This window comes from Odocoileus virginianus, chromosome 4, assembly GCF_023699985.2.
Source record: "Odocoileus virginianus isolate 20LAN1187 ecotype Illinois chromosome 4, Ovbor_1.2, whole genome shotgun sequence".
Taxonomy (NCBI): domain Eukaryota; kingdom Metazoa; phylum Chordata; class Mammalia; order Artiodactyla; family Cervidae; genus Odocoileus; species Odocoileus virginianus.
The window spans coordinates 38,413,963-38,437,445 of NC_069677.1; the positions used below are offsets into that span (position 1 = coordinate 38,413,963).

The window sequence follows — 23,483 nt, forward strand, 5'->3', positions numbered from 1 at the left end:
GAGACCTGGGTTCGATCCCTGGGTAGAGAAGATCCTCTGGAGAAAGAAATGGCAACACACTCCAGTATTTTTGCCTGGAAAATAGTCCCACGGACAGAGGAGCTTGGTGGGCTACAGTCCATGGGGTCGTAGAGAGTCAGACGTGACTGAGTGACTAAGCACACTTATTGGTTCATTTGGATCATCTACACTTATCTCTCTCTGCTATTATTCTGAAGCAATTCCCAGACATCAAAGCATTTTATCCATAAACATTTCAGTAAAAGAATCTTTATATTTATATGTAATTATAACCCATCACCTCATGGGAAATAGATGGGGAGACAGTGGAAACTGTCTATTTGGGGGGGCTCCAAAAATCACTGCAGATGGTGATTGCAGCCATGAAATTAAAAGACGCTTACTCCTTGGAAGGAAAGTTATGACCAACCTAGATAGCATATTAAAAAGCAGAGACATTACTTTGCCAACAAAGGTCTGTCTGGTCAAGGCTATGGTTTTTCCAGTGGTCATGTATGGATGAGAGTTGGACTGTGAAAAAAGCTGAGCGCTGAAAAATTGATGCTTTTGAACTGTGGTGTTGGAGAAGGCTCTTGAGAGTCCCTTGGACTGCAAGGAGATCCAACCAATTCATCCTAAAGGAGATCAGTCCTGGGTGTTCATTGGAAGGACTGATGCTGAAGCTGAAGCTCTAATACTTTGGCCACCTCATGCAAAGAGTTGACTCATTGGAAAAGACCCTGATGCTGGGAGGGATTGGGGGCAGGAGGAGGAGGGGATGACAAGAGTTTGAGATGGTTGGATGGCATCACCAACTCGATGGGCATGAGTCTGAGTAAACTCCAGGAGTTGGTGATGGACAGGGAGGCCTGGCATGCTGCAGTCCATGGGGTCACAAAGAGTCGGACACGACTGAGTGACTGAACCGAACTGATAACTCTGTGAATAATTTTTATATGATAGGCATCTAATTCCTAGAGATTTTGCCTTCTTAATCCACCAGGTTTCATTACCTCAATTCATACATTTATCCAATTATTTATTTTTCTTTACAGGTTTTCCTTTTACATCTTTCTTTCCTTTCTTATCTTTTGGAGAATTCCTTCCCTTCTTTTGCAATTTTAGCAGTTCTTCAAATTTCCCACATCCTTTGCGTACCATCATTCCACGCCACCAAGCCTGAATCTGAAAATAAGAACAGCATCAGCTCATATCGCAATGGACTGGGGACGGGTACAGCTCTTTTTTCTGCTGTGCGATATGTGATTTTCAAAATATGGAGAATGGAATATAGCTAGAACTGCAAACCTTATCTTCTCTCTTTCTCAGTTGGCCAGTCATCCAGGCAAAGAATTTTTAAAGTATTTGGTGTTTTTACATGCCAGGCATGGTTCTAGGGAAACAGCAGTTGAATACCAGGATCACTGAGTCGGTGGAGCTCACAGTCCAGTGAAGGGAAAAGACAATAAACAAGAAACACGTGACTGTATAATTTGACAGATGGTGACAGGTGCCACGGGGGTAACAGCGCACGGCATTGGGGATGCGTGTGCCTGTACTCTGCCTTCTCTCTTGTTTCGGGACCACTTGTGCTCCTACTTACAGGGAATCGTCACTTGTTCTTTTTTTTTTTTTTAATTTTAACTTATTGTATATTGGGGTATAGCCAATTACTATTGTGATAGTTATAGGTAAACAATGAAGGGACTCAGCCAAACGTATACAAATATCCATTCTCCCCTAAACTCCCCTCCCACCCAGGTTGCCACAGAATATAGAGCAGAGTCCCCTGTGCTATAGAGCCCTCACCTGTTCTTGAGATCGTATTTCCTAACACCCACCCAGGAACATCCTTTCTCTAGCAGACTCTTCATACCTGCCAGTGGCTCCCCATTTCTCTCAGAATAAAACTCAAGTCCTGGTCTCTTGCCTGCTGAGACAGCCCATGCTTTCTCTGTGGAGTGTTTCTCCCAAGGTTTTTTTCACCTTTTGAGACCAACAGCATTTTGTCTGTGGAATGTGTATATGTGTGTGCTCAGTCAGTTCAGTCCTGTGCAACTCTTTGCAACCCCATGGACTGTAGCCCACCAGGCTCCTCTGTCCATGGGATTCTCCAGGCAGGAATACTGGAGTGGGTTGCTGTGTTCTTCTCCAGGGGATCTTCCCAACCCAGGGATCGAACCTGTGTCTCTTGCGTCTCCCGCATTGGCAGATGGATTCTTTACCACTGCACCACCTGGAATGTGTATCTCTCTAAATAAATCCACCTCTTAAAAACACAAACAAAAAAACCAAAATTCAAGTCCTTGCACTTGCTTACAAAGCCCTATCGATCTTCCCCCACCCCCCGGACCACTTCACTCTCCCCTTGCTCACTCGCTCCAGCCCTGCAGGCCTCTTTGCTGCTCAGATGCACGTAGGCACCATCTCAGCTCAGGGCCTTGGCCTTTGCTGCTTTCTCTGCCTGGAACACTCTTCCTAATATTCAGATGGTTCATGCCTCCACTTCTTCAAGAACCTGCTTGATGGTCATTGCTATGAACTGAGTTATGTTCCCCCAAATTCATGTGTTGAAGTCTTAAACCCCAGTGTGTTGGTATTTGGAGATGGGGCCTTGTAAGGTAATGAGGTTTAGATAAGGTCGAAAGGGTGAGGTTCTCATGATGGAATCAGTGCTCTTAAAAGAACGGACAGATAGCTTGCTCTCCCTGTCACAGGAGGATGCAGTGAAATGGCAGCATCTGTGAGGCGGGAAGGGAAGCTCTCACCTTGTTGGTACCATGATCCTGGACTTCACGCCTCCAGAACGTGAGAAAATAAATTTCTGTTGTTCAAGCCACCCAGTCTATGATATATTGTAAGAGTTGCCTGAGACAGTCAATTTCCCAAAGCATCCTACACTGACCATTATCAATAAACTGAAACCTCTATAAATCTTTTTTTTTTTAAAGATACAAATGAGCTTATTTACAAAACAGAAATACATTCCCAGACTTAGAAAACAAACTTACGGTTACCAGAGGGGAAAGGTTGGGGGGAGAGATAGATTGTAAGTTTGGGATGGCTGTGTACACACTGCATATTTAAAACGGATAACCAACAAGGACCTACTGTATAGCACAGGTAACTCTGCTCAATGTTATGTAACAACCTAAATGGGAAAAGAATGTAAAAAAGGATATTAATATATGTATAACTGAATCACTTTGCTTTAGACCTGAGACTAACACATTATTAATCAACTAGGCCCCAATATAACATAAAAATTAAAAAAAAAATAAAAGGAAGAAGAAGCTAACAGATCAAGATCAGATGGAAGGAGACTAAATAGAGTAAGTGGCTATTTTAGTTGTCCAGTGAAATGGAAGAGCACTCTGAACCCTACCAGGTTTTCCTATCTAAGTACATGTTTTGACCAAAAACTAAAATAAAACCCCTATAATACATACACACACACAAGTTCTGGCAACCTCACTTCCCCTTAGCTTCAGCTTTTTTCCAATACCACGTAATCACTTTCTCACCTATGATTATGTTAGAAACAACATAATCACTTTCTAACATCACTTAGAAATCACTTTGTAACATATATTATGTGTTACACTTCATGTTCTTACTCTCACCACATCAGGCTTTAAGCAATATGAGGACAGAAATATTTGTCCATTTTGTTCAGGAATGTATTTCCAGTGCCTAGAACAGTGCCAGGTACATAGTTGCAGCTCAATAAATATTTGTTGAAAGAATGAATGAATGAGGTGGATGGAGGTATGCTGTTTTATATAAGTGGGCTTGAGGACAGGTGTATGGATATTTGAACAGAGACTCAACTAAGTGAGGGCCACAGTCTTGCCCACACCTGGGGGGAAGCACCTCTGGACAGAGGCAGGAGTATGTCTGAGTCTTGAAGTAAAGTGAAAATGGGAAGGATGAGATGGAGCCTGAAAGCAGCAGACCAGCTAAGGTGGTGACTTTCCAGGGAAGCAGCAGTGCCCAGGAGAGGGATTCTGGAAATTCACAAGGCTTTTTGTGTGTTAAGATTCAACAGAGTTCAATTGTGCGCCACTTACTCTGATCCATAGAGACTTTCGAAGCGTGTGCAGGCTTGGATAGGTTGGAAGCAACTCATTTCCAGAGCTTCAACTCTCATCCGTCCCCCTCCCTAAAATGTGTCTGCCAACGAACACAACTGCTGATCCTCCAGTCTCACCTCGAGTCCCACTGCCCCTTCCCAACTGCCCCTTTGGCAGCCCCTCATCCATTCGAATCTGACCAGGGTGGGTTGCCCAAGACTCCAAAAACCTCTGGGGCACTGAAAAAGGGATAATTCAAAATAGTAGTATTGATGTTGGCTCTAAGGACTGGGTAACCAATCCTTTTAGAAGAGAGGTGGTTTCCAGCTCTTTGCCTTCAAGAAAATTGAAGTTGATTTGTCAGCTGAGAGCCTACTATCTAATTTCGGGGGGCTATAACTGGAAGGAGTTCAGAGATGTGTGAAGCACTGCCATTTAAAGCAAAATAATACAGGCAAATAAATTTTTTCCATTCTTTTTCTTGTCAACTTGTGAATTTGAACAAGCTTTCTGAGCATTTCATCTGTAAAATAAAAAATAGGAATGGAACTGATGCCAAGCCCTATTTCATTCTAGCAGTAAGTAATATTTATGCAAGAATATATAAACTCTTAAAAGTCCTTTGGACTGCAAGGAGATCAAACCAGTTAATCCTAAAGGAAATAAACCCTGAATGTTCACTGGAAGGACTGATGCTGAAGCTCCAATACTTTGGCTACCTGATATGAAGAGCCGACTCATTGGAAAAGACCCAGATGCTGGGAAAGACTGAAGGCAAAAGGAGAAGAGGACAGCAGAAGATGAGATAGTTAGATAGCATCACCGACTCAATGGACATGAATATGAGCAAGCCCTGGGAGATAATAAAGGATACAGAAACCTGCCTTGCTGCAGTCCATGGGGTCACAAAGAGTTGGACACAACTTAGCAATTGAACAACAACATATAAACTATGTGAAAAAAATATTTCCCAAAATCCTATATGTCAAATAATTGAATATCAAAATTTATACTAGATTTTATATTGTTCTGGTCAATTTTATACTGCTACTAATTGCACAAAGACTCAGTCCAGAATGTTAAAATGCTATGATCATAGAAAGAAATTTTTAATTTACATAAATATTTTTGTAGCCTAGAAATACGAAAAGTGATCTGTAAATTATTTAGATTTTATATATATATATCTATATATATATAGGGAAAGTAGAATGGAAATACATGTTCAAGAAGAAAAATAAATGACAAAAGTTTTGCATGTAAAGAGTTTGTTCAAATATTTTGTAAATTGATGTTTACTGATATAAAATCATAATGGTATTTAGATTCCATTAGATACATTTAAAGTATTGATCTAACAACAATATTTTAAGATGACAATATATAAAATTCATTGGAAAGTAAATCCTTTGCAATGACTAAACTTAATGGCAAAGAAAGGTCTAATATCAATTTTAAAATGTGCAAGAGGGTACATTGTTCAAAATACTTCTAGGAAGTATCCTAAAAGTAGTAAGTAATTTCATCCTTCCAGTGTAGTCATCCCTGAGCATATACATATTAAAATTAATATTTCAATATAAACTACTTTTCTTTTCTATTACAGTTTGGGCATTATTTTGATTTTTTAAAATTATGTTTGTGGTAGCTTATGTTATCTATGAGCCTAATTTAAAAAGAGTAAGGGAGGTTTCGCATAATATTTATTAGAGAAGGGAGGGTGTAGGTTTGATTTGATTGAGGGCCATTGATAAAGGGTCTTACCGACCAAAGACTAATTTTTATTCCAGGTAAAATGGAGAGTTGTCAATTTTAGCAAAGTGCAACAAGATCTGACCTAGGTTTCAACAGCGTAGGTCTGACTGCTCAGTGGAAGAATATATATGGTAGGGGAGGCAGGCAAGTAACAAGAGACCCTAGCTGGAGGAATAATGCAGTCATCTGGGGGTGAGATGATGCAGGCTTGGACCAGCTGAATGGAGAATACTGAATACTGATTGTAATGGACACATTCCTGGGCTCTGGGGTATCCTTATATCTCCACTGGCTTAGTGGGCAATGAGGATCTTAACCCTTTGATGCTATGTTGATGGCAGAGCAGAACTCTGGCCTCTAGACCTGTGCTTCACAATGCTTTCATTTTTAACTTCAGGCTTATCTGACTGAGTTAACATAAGCCTTTCACTCCTGTGACTAGCCCGACAGTTTTAGATCATTTGGGGCTTTGACGTTTTGGTTTCTTTTGCCTGTGTGTTGGCTTCTTATCTAACAGAAAAGGAACAGAAAAGACAAAAAAGAAAAAAAAAAAGCTAGGATTTTTGTTCAAAAATCTCTCGCTTAGCCCTGGGGATGTAAAAGTATTCAATAAGTAAGAATCATAATTCTCAAAGTGTAGATGTGCAAAGAGCAGCCCTATAGGATAATATGTAAAGTTTCGCAATACCCTACTCCGAGAAACTATGGATATGTTATCCAAAATCATTGCTTATTTTACCTTTGTTGCCAATTCATTCATATTTCTCCTTTCTTTAAGGTATTCCCATACAGCCTCAGTGCCTCTGACACACACTGACATTGGGGGTTCTTCCATGGGGTTGCCTGTTAGTGTTAGAACTTTTAGATTCACTAGACTGTCCAAATTCTCCGGAAGATAAGTGATCAAGTTGTCCTCCAACCGTAATTCTTTCAAAGCTGAAATGATTTTTTAAAAAAATAATGAATTTGTCTTAAAAACTAGCAAAACTAAAGCATACATTGCTTAGTCCAAACACTTTGAAATGTTTCTTTTCTGTTAGACCATGTAACAAAAAAATTTAATGTTTTATAACAACTCAGAGTTGTTGAAGTCAGTGTAAATAAGTGTTAAAGGCAGGAAAATAGTAAATACTAAAAAATGTTGAGAATGTTCCATTCCTCCAGAGATTAAGGACAGAATCAGGAGATGACTAAGGAGTATCGCAGATCCAACCCTGTGGCCATTCTTTTTTTTTTTTTAATTTATCTTCTGCACTGGGTCTCGGCTGCTGCATGTGGGCTTTCTCTTGTTGCAACAAGTGGGAGCTACACCCTAGTTGTGGTGTGTGGCTTCGCAGCAGTGTCTTCTCTGCCGCAGAGCACTGGCTGTAGGGAGCTTGGGTTTCAATAGTTGTGGTGCATGAGCCTACTTGCTTGTGGGATCTTCCAGACCAGGAATTGATACTGTGACTCCTGTATCGACAGGTGGATTCTTAGCCACTAGACCACCAGGGAAGTCCTGCTGCTAATCTCGGAATGCCCCGTGAGTAGGCAACAGAATCCACTCATACTCCTTCATCTTTCTTTCATTAAAGAATAGTCACAGTTTGAAAATATATCTATACACCTGAAGATTCAGCCCAATATGGCAAAGAAATATTTTTAAAAATCTGGTTCTAGGAGGATCTCAGCAAAAACCTGTTAATTTTACAAATACAGAGTGGTTTAGCCTAGTGGAAAATCTTTGCATATTCCAATATGAATGATGTATGATTTTTTCATGTCAATCAAATAGGCTCACCCCCAACCCCCCCAGCCCCAACTACCTTGCTAATTTCATTACTCTGGGTCAATCCTTTTCCTTTTTCTCCTAAGTGACTTAGTGATCTAATGCAAGTTTATGACAGGACCCCAAGCCCAAATTCTGGCTGATAATGGGTATTCAGTAAGTTCTGGTTCACAGTATAATGGCTATGAAGATGAATGCCAATCTTCATAGCAGTTGATATTTTCTTTCCAATTCCCAATAAACTAACTGCCTTTGTGAGGCTTTCAGCTGTACCAATCAGGTGGCTTGCCTTCCCCGTATCACTAACTAAGAAGCTCTGCAAGGAGATGATGGGGTAGGTCTAAGCTGTCAATGATGAAAAGTGAAGTTGCTCAGTCATGTCTGACTCTGTGACCCCATGGACTGCAGCCTACGAGGCTCCTCTGTCCATGGGATTTTCCAGGCAGGAGTACTGGAGTGGGTAGCCATTTCCTTCTCCAGGGGATCTTTCCAACGCAGGGATCGAACCAAGGTCTCCCGCATTGTAGGCAGAAGCTTTTACCGTCTGAGCCACCAGAGAAGTCTCCTCAACACTGAGATTGATCTTTAGCAGTACAAGGATGCCTTGCATCATAGGAAATACTAGTCAAACTCCACTGGGCTGCAGATCTACAAAGATTCCTTACCTTGTGCTTGGCAAATAGCATCTGGGAGTTGCTTAATTAGATTGCAGTGGCAATCAAGAATTTCCAAGTTAGGCATTGATCCCAAGGATGCAGGCAGATACTCGAGATGATTGTTCTCAATATACAGCTCTTTAAGATTCTGAAATAACAGAAGAGTATGTTATCATACCATAATAAAAGAATTATGGTAACTAGAATCACCTATGAGTTCCCATGTTCTTTCAATGGGAATAGTATTCATCAGGATTAAGGGGAAAACACATTTAAAGAATCATCAACAAAAAATATAATTAATATTGAGTTAAGCCATTGAGTTAAGCCATACATGGTTCCCAGGTATGCAGGGAAAAGAGAACATGGGAATCTAGTGTTTATTTGTTTCACTAGAACTTAATGCAGAAAAACAATTTGGATCATTTAACTATAATTTGTTCCCTTTCAATAGCTAATTATCTGTGGCAGTTGCTATAGAACTCTAATTGCCTCAATTATCAACCCAACATGGCCCATGTGGAAGTAGACAAAATGTACAGAGAATAGGTTGACTATTTTCAGATTCACTGGGTAAAAATTTAATGTTTGCATTTCTCCCTAAGATTCTGGAGAGTGTGGCATGACATGTACAAGAAGCAAATTGACGAAAGGAGTTCTGTGAACATAGAGCAAAGGAATGAAGAATTAGGAATAGGTGAGAAGTACCTATGTTGTGTGTCATTACTCAGTTCCATGACTGGGAGCTATGTAGTGGCTTACACCTACTTCATTATTAAAAGTGTAGCACCAGGAACATGAAAAAATCATGCTTTAAAGCATGCATACATAAAGACACATTGGTATAGCTACTTTGAATAATGTTATATTGTTGCTTTGCAGGGGTTTAGCATAGTGCTGTGGACCCATCTTCAGCATGAAGCTGTTGCAATGGTTAAATAAACCATGATATGCTTTCCACCATGCAGGAAGGGGAATCAGACTCTCTCATGCAAAATGCAGATTCCTGGCCACATCATCTGTATGATACTTTAACTTCAAAGTAGTACAACTTTCAGAGAATACTTTTAAAAAGTGGAAATTGATTAGAGAGAGGTATGGCTCAGTTTTGCAAATAATACATGCCAAACCACACAGAAGGAATGAGTATGCCCTGACATATCCAAGACCAGTCGAAATAAAATGGTCTTCAGGTGTGGATCCTGTAGTTGTTCAGGTAGACAGTGGAAGCCTCAAAATGTAATAATGACTCCTTGCTGGGAGCTAGAAATCTACTATAGATGATTCCACATGCAACCTGTGAGAATACAACCATGTTTTCTCAGTATCAGCCAAGGAATCAGTGGGCATATACTTCTTTGCCTGCTCATTTGGGGAGGCTTACCTGTAGTCTCCTAATGCAGTCTGGCAGACGGGTAAGCTTGGCTCCCTCATCTTGGCCAATGTATAATTTCTCTAAAGACGCTAAAGAAAGGATCTCTTTCGGAAATGAAGAGAACTGATTTCCTGTTAGTCCAAGAATCTTCAGTTTCGAAAGTAAACCAAAGTCTGAAGGTAACTGGAAATATTTCAAAAAGATAAGTTTCAGATCAGGATTATTTTTAAAAGTAAGAAAATAAATTGGGCTTTTAGTTTTGAGGCAGATTTTTTTTTTAAAGGGAGCAATTTAGCATCTCCTGCAGATGCAAAGTTGGCCCATGTGTTTGCATATATAGTATTTGTACTTGTAGATCTAATGTCTGGAGTTCTATTTTTCCCCCAACCTCTGTGCTCTTTACTTTCATGCTCTGGATAAAGTTAGAGCAATTTTTAACCTATGTTATTGCAAGTTTTTCAATTCTGGTGTAGCAAATGCTTGACACTACTGAAAGAAAAAGTACAAAGCTTATTAGTATACTATTGTAACTATAATATTCATAATTAATTCAGTTATTGGCACTGATCAATTTAGTGATGTGACCTCCATCCTAAAAGGCTTTAGTTCAGCAATTTGGAAACTTTAGTTAAAATACCAGTTGGAAGGACAACAATGAAGATGATTATAATCATATCTTCTGCCCTGCAGTGAACCCCAAGGCTATGAGCCCTGGTATTAGGCAGGCATTGCACAGATTCCTAGACTTTCAGAGTTGGAAGGCCTTAAAAATGTCTCTGTTGTTACCCTCTAATATGGTGGTTGGATATGTACCATAGTTAGTCATCCAGCTCTTATTTAAACACTACCTCCTGGGATGAAAAGATCACTGGATGAAGACCACTTGGATTTCCTTCTACATACTCGGATTTCCTTCTCCTGCCAAAATCTGTGTCACTAATATATCCCCTACTGACCTCTTGCTGGCCCTCTGGAACCATGTGAAAAATCTCATTCTTTAAATACATGACACAATCACCCTACTGAATAAGTTACATAGATGCCTATTTTCCTGTAGGAAAAAAAGGCCCAACTCTGAATGTTAATAACTTCATTCATTTTGAACTACTTCTGTTACCTGGCTCTATTCTTCACTGGGAAACCTTTCCTCACAGGTCCCTGTTTAACCCTTGGCTTTCCTCCCACCCATTCCCTAACCTGCCATTCTATTTTTCATGAGAACGTTTAGTAGACTTCAGCTCAACCCAACCTCTCCCTAGATTTAGGGTGGAATAGGTAAATAATTAGTGAATAGATTATCCCCATAGTAGGCTTTCTTTTCACCTATAGGCAAAAATTTCAAACACTTGGAATAAACCATAAGACATTTTCCTCGTTATGTAGGGTGAGGGCTCATTTTCTTAAAAAGTTATAAAACATTTCCAGTTTTATTTACATCTAGAAAAAGAAAACTCAGAACAAGTCAACCTCCAGAGACGCTGATGTTTAAGCATTCCTTCTTGGCTATTTCAAAATTCTTCATCAGGCCTTAGATCCCTTCAATGCAAAGCATCTGCATTTAGTGCAGTCCTAAATAACAGGGGAAGATTTATTAACCTAACCACTTCATTATAACCCAGTCATTTCATTCCTATTGCTGGATCTTACCTCATAGGTTTAGCATTACTTTTTCAAAAGCCCACTGAATATCTAAAGATTATTTTTTCCAGGATATTCAAGAGCCAATAATGAATACCATCATAGTCATATTATAGCAGAAATAAATTTGGATGTACAAAAGCCCGCAGAACATGAGGTGAGAACAACTATTGCTGACAGTATAACTGAGCTGTAACCATTCTGAAACTGAGTTTTCTCCCTTAATAGTGTGAATGTAAAATGTTGCCTGCCAAATCAGTAAACAGAGGATGTAGCAACCATTGAGTCACTGCAGCTACTGGACCATGAACCCTGAGGGAACTCAGGATGGGAAGATCTGAACACTGGCCTTAGATAGCTAAGTTCAGATCAGTCGCTCAGTCATGTCTGACTCTTTGAGACCCCATGAACTGCAGCACGCCAGGTCTCCCTGTCCATCACCAACTCCCGGAGTCCACCCAAACCCATGTCCATTGTGTCAGTGATGCCATCCAACCATCTCATCCTCTGTTGTACCCTTTCCCTCCTGCCCTCAATCCTTCTCAGCATCAGGGTCTTTTCCAATGAGTCAGCTCTTCACATCAGGTGGCCAAAGTATTGGAGTTTCAGCTTCAACATCAGTTCTTCCAACGAGCACCCAGGACTGATCTCCTTTAGGATGGACTGGTTGGATCTCCTTGCAGTCCAAGGGACTCTCAAGAGTCTTCTCCAACACCACAGTTCAAAAGCATCAATTCTTCAGGGCTCAGCTTTCTTTATAGTCCAACTCTCACATCCATACATAACTACTGGAAAAACCATAGCCTTGACTAGACAGACCTTTGTTGGCAAAGTAATGTCTCCGCTTTTTAATATGCTGTCTAGGTTGGTCGTTAACTTTCCTTCCAAGGAGTAAGCGTCTTTTCATTTCATGGCTGCAATCACCATCTGCAGTGATTTTGGAGCCCAGAAAAATAAAGTCAGCCACTGTTTCCACTGTTTCCCCATCCATTTGCCATGAAGTGATGGGACTGGATGCCATGATCTTAGTTTTCTGAATGTTGAGCTTTAAGCCAACTTTTTTACTCTCCTCTTTCACTTTCATCAAGAGGCTCTTTAGTTCTTCTTCACTTTCTGCCATAAGGGTGGTGTCATCTGCATATCTGAGGTTACTGATGTTTCTCCTGGCAATCTTGATTCCAGCTTCTGCTTCCTCCAGCCCCGCATTTCTCATGATGTACTCTGCATATAAGTTAAATAAGCAGGGTGACAATATACAGGGTTGAAATATTCCTTTTCCTATTTGGAACCAGTCTGTTGTTCCACGTCCAGTTCTAATTGTTGTTTCCTGACCTGCATACAGGTTTCTCAAGAGGCAGGTCAGGTGGTCTGGTATGCCCATCTCTTTCAGAATTTTCCACAGTTTATTGTGATCCACACAGTCAAAGGCTTTGGCATAGTCAATAAAGCAGAAATAGATGTTTTTCTGGAACTCTCTTGCTTTTTTGATGATCCAGCGGATGTTGGCAATTTGAACTCTGGTTCCTCTGCCTTTTCTAAAACCAGCTTGAACATCTGGAAGTTTATGGTTCACATACTGCTGAAACCTGGTTTGGAGAATTTTAAGCATTACTTTACTAGCATGTGAGATGAGTGCAATTGTGTGGTAGTTTGAGCATTCTTTGGCATTGCCTTTCTTTGGGATTGGAATGAAAACTGACCTTTTCCAGTCCTGTGGCCACTGCTGAGTTTTCCAAATTTGTTGGCATATTGAGTGCAGCACTTTCACAGCACTGTCTTTCAGGATTTGAAACAGCTCAACTGGAATTCCATCACCTCCACTAGCTTTGTTTGTAGTGATGCTTTCCAAGGCCCGCTTGACTTCACATTCCAGGATGTCCGGCTCTAGGTGAGTGATCACACCATCGTGATTATCTGGGTCGTGAAGATCTTTTTAGGCTCATATCAAAAGAATGATTTCAATGAAGTCATTGAAATACATGATTTCAATGAACCTAGACTCTTGCATTTTCCCATATATAGAAAAGCACTGAATTAATTAACTTGAGAATTTGGTTTTCTTTAGGGGTGAAAGTTTTTTTTGTTTTTGTTTCTTGACTGCACCTGGTCTTAGTTGTGGCATGTGGGATCTAGTTCGAACCTGGGCCCCCTGCATTGGGAGCACAGAGTCTTAGCCACTAAACTACCAGGGAAGTGAGAATTTGGTTTTCTTTAATTAACAGTTAAATCATTTGAAGTTCTGACTACGTGTTCTTTGTTGTGAAAAGTCCTACATATCCTGGCTCCTCCCTTATATCTGTGGAGCAGTCCCTCTTAGCTACCTGGGAGGCTGCTTTCTGGGCTTAAGTCCTCAGTTCTGTCCACCAAATAAAACACAGTTCTCAACTTTTAGGCTGTGCATCACTTTTCAGTCAACAATAGGAATGGGCCATACATTCATAAAATCCATCTACGTATACATGAAAAGTCAGCTATTTTTGCCTCTATCTAGGCAAGAAAAAGCTACTGGCTAGGCTTCAAGTGCCAAAAGTCCATGAGGTAAATTTGGGGGTGGGAGAAAGAAGAAGTTGGCTTAAAGGCCATGTGTCATTAGAGAGAGAATTGATTGGGAGGTTCCTAGAGGGACTGGAATTATAGGAAATTGAGAAAGGAAGACAAAAAACACAGTAATACCATCATAAGAACTGAAGAATCATAAGTACTGGTATATGGAAACTTCCATGTTCAACATAAAAATAGTGAACATGTCCACGTTTCGGTGCAATCTGACTTGCAGTAAAGCTTGGTATTAGATGAGGCTAATCTTTGGTGATGGACAGGGAGGCCTGGCGTGCTGCGGTTCATGGGGTTGCAAAGAGTTGGACACAACTGAGCGACTGAACTGAACTGGACTGAATCTTTGCTAAGGGGCCATCTGTGTGTGATTCTCTCTTCCACCCTGACCTCTTACAAGAGGTCTCACAAGAGAGTATTAGGTATCATTCCTGACTCAATAGGATTTAAGTGAACTGTGTTATACCTCCCAAGGGCACTTATATTCTGATACTTTCACTCCCACTATGGAATGACAGACTTTGCTCACTGAAACAGGAATTCTTACATTGGCAGCAGAAGAGTTGGGGATGGGCAGAGGGCGTCTCATAGAAACTCCAAAATCCTCCAAGATGGGTTGCTACGTATAATAAGTTGAAATTAAGTACTAGATTCTCTTCCTAAATCTTAAAGTCATCATCAAAATGTTTACTTCCAGTTTTGAAACTCTCTAACAACAGAGGAAAACAAAACAAAAAATCCCAAAGTTCTAAAAGTTGAAAATCAAGTAAAAGATTCAAAAAAGAACAAAAAACAACTTTAAAGCTAGGACTTGTTATAATGTGTGATATACATATTGAGAGTGTTGTTCACAACCAGGAAAAACAAACATGATATTTGGTTACCATTGTTGGTTTCTAAACCTTCCATTCTTTCTCTCCAGAATAGTCTTTTGCTTTTAACAGAACTCTGTTCTTTCAAATTTTCAAATATTAAAAAACAATAAGGGGCTTTCCTGGTGGTCCAGGGGTTGAGAATCTGCCTTGCAATGCAGGGGACATAAAATATGTTGTATATATGTAGTTTTGTGTGATTAAAGATTTCTATGTGGCATAATATTCTGCAATTAGGTGTTCTACTTTTTAATAAACACCACAATTTTGAGATCTATCCACATCGGCACATATAACTCCAGTTCACTTAAACTATTGTATAGTATTCCATTTTATAAATATACCACAATATACTTGCAAATTCCTCTCACAACTGACATTCACATTATCGCCCATAAGCCATGATTATCAACAATACTATGATGAATGTCTGAACACACCACCCTGTACACACATGGGAGAGTTTCTCTGAGGACTAATCTGGTTTTGCAGATATCTGGTTTTGGAACATTAGGGCCTAAGGTTGCATGTGTCAGAACTTTGGAAGATGAACCCTGCAGTCCAACGTTATGGATTGGAATTCTGACTCTATCAGGTACAAGTATGTGGCCTTGACACGTTAAAAGCCCCATGCCTCATTCTGCTCCTATATCATTGAGGATGGTATCACCCACATCAGAAAGTCATTGTGAGTAATGTATGCAATTTAAGAAAAAAATCATGCAGGAAGTCAGAGGAACTCAGGAAGGAAAGCAGAGTGTGACAAGACAATTTAACTGTACTACAAATGTATAAATTAATCTTCCTCCCAATAACCAATAACTCCAGTCTTATGAGAAAAAAAAATCAAATTCCAATAGTGGAGGCATCCTACAGCATAGATTGACAGTACACCTCAAATCTGGCAAGGTCATCAGATACAAGGAAAGCCTGAAAAACTCTCATAGCCAAGAAGAGCTAAGGAGACGCAAAAACTAAATGTAATGTAGAAACCTGGATGGGATCCTGAACGGAAAAAGATTAGATCAAAACTATGGAAACATGGATAAATTATGGACTTCAGTGAATAAAAGTGTATCGATACTAGTTTATTAATTGTAACAAATGTACCATAGTAATCTAAGATGTTAATTGTTGGGGAATCTCAGTGTGGAATATATGAAAATTCTCTGAAATATGTTCTCAATTTGACTATAAATCTGAAACTATTCTAAAAAAGAAAGGCTATTTAAATTTAAAAAAAAAAGTCATTGTGAGGATTCAATGTGATAATACACAAAAAACATTTAGCCCAGTGACTGGCACCTACATACTGCAAATAAACATCAGCTACCATTATGATTACTGCAGCTATTCAGACGGGAAAGGTTATGATGACCTTTTTCACTCATACACTCAGCTCGAATTTTCTGATGTTTAGACACGGAACCACACCAATGTAGGGCCGGGCAGCATAGTGACAGCCAGGCTAGGAATCAGTACCTGGCATATTTTATTATCATCCAGCGCCAAGACTTCCAGGTTCTTCAGCGCACAGATCTGCAACGGACAGTGTTCCAGCAAGTTCTGGCTGAGGTCGAGAAACCGCAGGTTGACCAGGCGCCGGAAGGAGCGGCGCAGCACCCGCAGGCCGGTGTTGCGCAGGTAGAGTAGGGACAGCGAGGTCCACCTGCAGAGGCGGCGCGGCATCTTCTCCAGGTGGTTCCCACTCAGCCCCACCTCCGTCATCTGCGAGAGCTCGCCCAGGGTGTGCGGGAGGGCGTGGAGGCGGTTGTAAGAGACGTCCAGCACCGATAGCTTGGTGCACCGGCCCAGCGACTCTGGGAGAACAGCCAGGCTGTTGTAGGACACGTAGAACTTCTTCAGCTTCGTCAGGTTCCCGATCTCTTCCGGGATGATCGTCAGCTTGTTCTCATCCAGGTCGATGATCTCCAGGTTGTAGAGACCACACAGCTCCAGAGGGAACGCTGCAAATTGGTTATGCTTCAGGTGGATCTCTCTCAGTTTGGTCTGGTTCACTATTTCCTTGGGCAGAGATTTCAGGCGGTTTCCGGCCAGTCCGAGCAGCTCGAGGTGGTGAAGGAGTTTGCAGATGACGACGGGGATGTCCGCTAGGTCGGTGTGGTAGAGGCGGAGCTCGCGGAGCTGGCGGAGGCCGCTAAGCACCGGCAGGGACGAGGCTTCCAGCGGGTTGTCGCTCAGGTCCAGGCCCTCTAGGTTGCTCAGCCTTCCCAGCTCCGGGCATAGATTCTTCAGCTTGTTCTTGTTCAGGTAGAGAACCCTGACCTTCCTTAAGTGCTGAATATCCTTGGGTATTTCTGCAATCTGGTTGTTTTCCAAATGCACTTCCTCTAATTCTCTTAATGCTAAAATGTCTGCTGGAATAGTAAGTAAGCTCTGATTCGAAGCGTCAATGAAAAATATCCTATCAGAGACCTGCTGTGGATCACTTTTCTGCTGAATTCTAGATGAATGTTCGCATTTTGTGCTGTCACTTGACATTATTCTGATGGAAAGTTCAAATATTCAAAATCTGAAATATTGCAAAAAGAAAGAAAAATGTATGAGTTTTACTGTCACCAGATTTAATATCCTTAAAAGAAATAAAATTGAAATCTAGTTGATTAAATTTAGTGCTCAGTGTGACACAACATAAAATGTAGGTTTTTGTGTTTCATGTTGGAAGATAAATCGAAGTGTAGATTCCTCTTTCTCTTAACCTAGGTTGACTCATTTGATAAAAAAAAGGATTGTCTGGTTTGTCTAATTTCAGTTTTTAGAAATGCCTATTTTGATTCTATTTTCAGGTTGGAGGTATAGAAGTTTGCAAAAGATCATTGCTCTTACCATAAACACTGAGAAAACACTAGGAAAAATAGCATTTTAAAATATTGCATTTGGGGGTGTTCCCTGGTGGTCTAGAGGACAGAATTCCAGGCATTCACTGCCTGGTGAAATTTCACTGCCCGGGTCCAATTCCTGGGTGGGGAACTGATATCTTGCAAGCCATGCAGCCAAAAAAACAAAAATTGCATTTTTCCTTATATCTGGCATAAAGTTGTAGATGTAAAGGCGAACAGAATTAAATTCAAGAGATGAACTGCCTTCTAAATAAGGAGAGACCAGTGGGCACTTTCGTGCCTGGTGGAACTTTGAAGTTTTAGGACTGGCAGGTGGAGGATCAAGCCTTCCATAGGCATAGGTAACAGCCATGTGTGAGCTGGCATGATTGATTAGAATCTGTGAAACCAAGGGTAGTTATCAGTTAGATCCATTAAACTAGAACTTACTTAATAAAAAACTAACCTGCCTTCACTGACCAAGCTCAATTTGTTTTTTAACAAAAAGCATTGTATAGCCTAAACAATGTTAAGAGACCCTTCACCACCGCTATGGATAGTATCTCTCACTGAGTCTTGAGATGTTTGCCCAGTTTGTTTTTCAGGAACTTGAAGTCAGCTGTTGACCAGTTGGCACCCCAGTAAGTTAAGACTGGTTGGCAGTACTTTCCATGCACCTAGGTATGCGTGTTTGACCGGTGACCATTTGCCATCAGAGGCTCGAGAACTCTGCCCTCAGAGTGAGCTAATGCCACCAAATTCTGAGCATGTATCCCAGGAGGCAGCGTGTAGTTTAGTTGTTCCTGCACAGAGGACAATTATCTCACTTTTAAAAGTCTACAATCACCTTTCCCCATGCTCCCCATACTTCAGACCACCCTGTGTCTTTGTCTCATAAATATCCCAAGTCCCTCGTCTTTGAGGAGGTGGATTTGTGATTTGTTCTTTCTCCTCACTTGACTGATTCATGATAAACCCGTTTTTTGCTGCAAACCTCCCTCTCTCACTGTTTGACTTGCTTTGTTCTCAGGCAAATGAACTTGGCTTGGTAACAATAGGTCCACAGGGTTGCAAAAGAGATAGACATGACTTACTGGCGAAACCAAACCAAGCCCTTGGTTATTAATACATGCACACACATACACACACACAGCCTAAGGGGGAAGGCAGGAAAGACTATGACGTGATGGTGGCTGGGTTGATTGTGGCATCTCTGACTTGCCTTCTAGGGTAGGGTCTTTTCTGCTGGAGGACTAGACCTCCCATCCAGCATAGAGGCCCACTCAAGATGGAGAGGGGTGAATTCCCAGTCTCATCCTTAATGTTTTTGCTCTTTGCAGCATAGCAGTGTGTGATTCAGATCCTTATTTCTGTATACTTAGCCCCACAAAGAGTTATGAGATGGTGTGGCTGTTATTTAAAGAAAGAAAAAGATGGGGAATTCCCTGGTGGTCCAGTGGTTAGGACTACTTGCTTTCAGCGCCATGCGCCTGGGTTTGATCCCCGGTTAGGGTTTGATTCCCCCATTCAGGGAATCCCATAAGCCACGTGGCCAAAAAAGACAGACAATGTATCATGGATCAAATTATGTCTAGGACTAGTTGTCTTTAATAGTGTAGAGTCCTGCAGGATAAAATCTCATTTCCTAAATACAAATGACTGGCAGTGCTGATGGCTTTTAGGCAATCGACAGTATTCAGATTGAGGTGATAATATAAATAAAAGTAAGAAATTATAAATAAAAGAGAAATAGAGAATACCAAGGACAGTTACGTGTTCTAGGTTTTACTTAACCTATTTAATCCTCACAAGAAATCTAAGAAGGAGGTACTATGACAATCCCTGTTTCACAAGTAAAGAAACAACCGAAACGCTCTTCTCAAGACATAGTAGGAAGTAGAAGAAGGAGCAGAGCGTTTGACTTAACCTCAGTCATTTCCTCACCTGGGTTTTTAACATCATTTGTCATCACTGCGAACAAAGCTAGTGGAGGTGATGGAATCCCAGTTGAGCTGTTTCAAATCCTGAAAGACAATGCTGTGCAAGTGCTGCACTCAATATGCCAGCAAATTTGGAAAACTCAGCAGTGGCCACAGGACTGGAAAAGGTCAGTTTTCATTCCAATCCCAAAGAAAGGCAATGCCAAAGACTGCTCAAACTACCGCACAATTGCACTCATCTCACATGCTAGTCAAGTAATGCTTAAAATTCTCCAAACCAGGCTTCAGCAATATGTGAACCGTAAACTTCCAGATGTTCAAGCTGGTTTTAGAAAAGGCAGAGGAACCAGAGTTCAAATTGCCAACATCCACTCAATCATCAAAAAAGCAAGAGAGTTCCAGAAAAACATCTATTTCTGCTTTATTGACTATGCCAAAACCTTTGACTGTGTGGATCACAATAAACTGTGGAAAATTCTGAAAGAGATGGGCATACCAGACCACCTGACCTGCCTCTTGAGAAACCTGTATGCAGGTCAGGAAGCAACAGTTAGAACTGGACGTGGAACAACAGACTGGTTCCAAATAGGAAAAGGAATACGTCAAGGCTGTATAGTGTCACCCTGCTTATTTAACTTATATGCAGAGTACATCATGAGAAATGCGGGGCTGGAGGAAGCAGAAGCTGGAATCAAGATTGCCAGGAGAAATATCAATAACCTCAGATATGCAGATGACACCACCCTTATGGCAGAAAGTGAAGAACTAAAGAGCCTCTTGATGAAAGTGAAAGAGGAGACTGAAAAAGTTGGCTTAAAGCTCAACATTCAGAAAACTAACATCATGGCATCCAGTCCCATCACTTCATGGCAAGTGAATGGGGAAACAGTGGAAACAGTGACTGAGTTTATTTTTTTGGGCTCCAAAATCACTGCAGATGGTGATTGCAGCCATTAAATGAAAAGATGCTTACTCCTTGGAGGGAAATTTACAACCAACCTAGACAGCATATTAAAAAGCAGAGACATTACTTTGCCAACAAAGGTCCATCTAGTCAAGGCTATGGTTTTTCCAGTAGTCATGTATGGATGTGAGAGTTGGACTATAAAGAAAGCTGAGCCCCAAAGAATTGATGCTTTTGAACTGTGGTGTTGGAGAAGACTCTTGAGAGTCCCTTGGACTGCAAGGAGATCCAATCAGTCCATCCTAAAGGAGATCAGTCCTGGGGTTCACTGGAGGGACTGATGTTGAAGCTGAAACTCCAATACTTTGGCCACCTGATGTGAAGAGCTGACTCATTGGAAAAGACCCTGATGCTGGGAAGGATTGAGGGCAGGAGGGAAAGGGGACAACAGAGGATGAGATGGTTGGATGGCATCACTGACACAATAGACATGGGTTTGGGTGGACTCTGGGAGTTGGTGATGGACAGGGAGGCCTGGCATGCTGTGGTTCATGGGGTTGCAAAGAGTCGGACACGACGGAGTGACTGAACTGAACTGAACTGTTCTCCAGAAACCTGGTTTTAATTAAAATCTTCTTGGATGTGAAGGTTCAGGCTTGATTTTTCTTTTTCAGTCTCCAACAGAGCTATCTGGGGGAAATTTTTGTGCACTGACCACTCTAATTAAGGTTAGTTAGCACAACAAGTATGTCTGGGCTTCCAGACACATAAAAGAGCTTATTTCTCTTAAAATTCATCCTGTTCTATGATGAGACCTGCCTAGAAGGTCTCTATGTGTGTATTATCTCCCATGAATCATATCCCACATGTGTTTGGAATCAAGTTGATAGCCCTATGAAAGCTATTTATATTGTATATGCATTGTTGTTAGTTGCTCAGTCATGTCTGACTCTTTGTGACCTCATGGAGTATAGCCCACCAGATTCCTCTGTCCATGGAATTCTCCAGGCAAGAATACTGGAGTGGGTTGCCACTCCCTTCTCTAGGGGATCTTCCCAACCCAGGGATAAAACCCAGGTGTCCTGCATTGCAGGCAGATTCTTTACCTCCTGAGCCACCAGGGAAGTCCAAAATGTCAATTCCTTCGAGCCGGATTCGAACCAGCGACCTAAGGATGCCTGAGGAGCTTCAACACTACAGTCCTCCGCTCTACCAACTGAGCTATCGAAGGAATTGCATTGTACATGAATTTTTAGTGGACTTAATAAAAGGAGGTTGTAAAGCCAGGATTTGCAACAGCTGCCAGTAAATAAGAATAGGGAAGATTGATTCTTTACTGGCTATTTTTAATTAGGGATTGCTTTCTGGATGTACTTTTACAACCCAGTGTTACTGAGAAGTTTCTGAGTGGAATTACTCTTCAAGGACCTTCCCAGGTGTCACTAGTGGTAAAGAATCCACCTGCCAATCAATGCAGGAGACAGGAGATGCAGGTTCTATCCCTGGGTCGGGTAGATCCCCTGGAGAAGGAAATGGTGACCCACTCCAACATTCTTGCCATGGACAGAGGAGCCTGGCAGGCTACATTCCATGGGGTCACAAAGAGTCAGACATGACTTAGTGACTAAAGAGCCACAGCACAGGGAAGGGAGTGTGCTGAAGTGTACCTACATTCACATCTCAGTATTTCAGGCTACCTTTCAACTTTGCTGGTAGCACATGGGGTAAATGAAAACATAATTGTCTTTTCTATCATCATGTTTAATGTGAAGAACCACCTGCAGTGGTGCTTAAAATCTGTGCGTTACAGAGTGTTTCAAGTGACCTCTGCCTTGTGTGGCAACATTTCTCGGCCATGGAGCATGGTCTGGAAATGCCTGGCTGGGTAGAGGGAGGAAGAGAGGACTCAGATATTTTCTGTTTCACCTCTGAAAATAATAAACTTCATAAATGACCTGTTTTTACCTTGAGGATCTTCCTTGCACATTTTTCAGACAAGGAGTCTCTGGCTCCAGAGTCGTCTGCAAGGCCCTTTCACCTCCTTCTCTTTGACCTGTGGCAACCCCAAACAGAAGGCCTTCCTTTCTTCCTTCCTTGTCGCTTCTCCCTCAGGCCCAAGTACCAAATCCTGACCCATTTACCTGGTAACTAACGCTGCGTTCTGTCTCCTCATTCCTCAAACTCCTGAGATGTCTCCTACCTCCTCTCCCCTGCGCGCCTGCGAAGTGACTTCAGTTGTGTCCGGCTCTGTGCGACCTTATGGACCGTAGCCCGCCAGGCTCCTCTGTCTATGGGATTCTCCAGGCCAGAATACTAGAGTGGGGGTTGCCATTTCCTTTTCCAGGGGATCCCCCCGACCCAAGGATCAAACCCGCTTCTCTTATGTTTCCTGCATTGGCAGGTGGGTTTTTTTTTTTTTAACCACTAGCGCCACCAGATCCACCCTCCATCAGCTGTTCCCAGTCTGGGAGCTCCCTGCCCCATAACAGCTGTGCTTCTCAGAGGATGCACCGGACTCCACGTGGATCCAGCCTGACTTTCTTCGCCTCTAAAAGACACCCAATCTGCTCATCTCCAAAACGCACAAAGCAGTTCCACCTTTGGCAAGTTCACCTGGACGGGTCAGGACGATACCTCCTCCAAGAAGCCCTCGCTGATGGCCCTGCCCTTCCACAAGACTGATCAACTAGCCCCCCTTAAGCCCCCTTACCTCCGTCCGCCCTAGCTGTGGTGGGCGACTCAGGTTTTGCACCTAGCTTCTGCAGGTATAAACACAACTTGGGGAGCGAAGTGCGTCATAATCATCTTTGTATCCCCGGCCCTAAGTTCATCAGCCATGCCCCCTAAACCTGGAGAACGTCGCTCTGCAAAAGAACCGGGATGCCCTGCCTCCGTGTGTCTCTAACCCACGGCAGGGGACCAGGACCCAGATGGTGAACAAGGCGCCTCCACAGCATCGACGGTCACTACCTGCCTAGCCAGGCCTCCGGGACCGAGGGGTAAATGGCAGAGGTTAGTTAGCACAGCCAGCCGGCTAGGCGCTCAGGGTCGCGAGGTGGGGCCACACCTCTCGCAGCTCTTCGGCTGCGGCGGGCGGAGCCGGAGCACG

At 41.9% G+C, this 23,483-nt stretch overlaps 2 protein-coding genes and 1 non-coding gene across 10 annotated transcripts in view; 1 reads left to right on the plus strand and 2 right to left on the minus strand.

Annotated features, from left to right (window-relative positions):
- Positions 1 to 1,022: 1,022 nt before the first annotated feature.
- Positions 1,023 to 23,468, minus strand: LRRIQ4 (leucine rich repeats and IQ motif containing 4). 6 transcript variants are annotated; one of them, XM_020882090.2, is made up of 6 exons: positions 23,345 to 23,468; positions 16,173 to 17,223; positions 9,637 to 9,810; positions 8,262 to 8,400; positions 6,568 to 6,764; positions 1,023 to 1,185 (listed from the first exon to the last, which is right to left on the minus strand). In XM_020882090.2, exons 2-6 carry the CDS (start codon positions 17,190 to 17,192, stop codon positions 1,036 to 1,038), a joined length of 1,680 nt encoding a protein of 559 aa, XP_020737749.2. In that variant the 5' UTR covers positions 17,193 to 17,223; positions 23,345 to 23,468; the 3' UTR covers positions 1,023 to 1,035. The 6 variants fall into 6 exon arrangements, with proteins under 6 accessions (XP_020737749.2, XP_020737747.2, XP_020737751.2 ...); XM_020882088.2 differs by lacking the exon at positions 23,345 to 23,468 and adding an exon at positions 23,085 to 23,208; XM_020882092.2 differs by lacking the exon at positions 23,345 to 23,468 and adding an exon at positions 22,340 to 22,440.
- TRNAY-GUA (transfer RNA tyrosine (anticodon GUA)) lies at positions 21,515 to 21,605 on the minus strand. Its single transcript is given in 2 exon segments — positions 21,515 to 21,550; positions 21,569 to 21,605. It is a non-coding gene; the product is annotated as a tRNA-Tyr (tRNA).
- LRRC34 (leucine rich repeat containing 34) overlaps positions 23,295 to 23,483 on the plus strand; it is a 31,249-nt gene continuing 31,060 nt past the window's right edge. The window contains exon 1 of one of the 3 annotated variants that reach the window (XM_020882108.2): positions 23,295 to 23,386. In XM_020882108.2, the coding sequence (XP_020737767.2) occupies positions 23,378 to 23,386 (9 nt within the window). In that variant the 5' untranslated portion in view covers positions 23,295 to 23,377. The remainder of the gene's footprint in view (positions 23,387 to 23,483) is intronic. The other 2 variants (XM_070466450.1, XM_020882100.2) reach the window with 2 other exon arrangements.

What these genes read in the sequence shown, in the direction of transcription:
- LRRIQ4 (XM_020882090.2), bottom strand. Translation starts at nt 17,192, where the DNA reads ATGTCAAGTGACAGCACAAAATGCGAACATTCATCTAGAATTCAGCAG. An exon ending in ATGATAATAAAATATGCCAG is followed by an intron (nt 9,811 to 16,172) that starts GTACTGATTCCT and finishes AAATATTTCCAG; the next exon opens with TTACCTTCAGACTTTGGTTT. An exon ending in ACTGCATTAGGAGACTACAG is followed by an intron (nt 8,401 to 9,636) that starts GTAAGCCTCCCC and finishes CTGTTATTTCAG; the next exon opens with AATCTTAAAGAGCTGTATAT.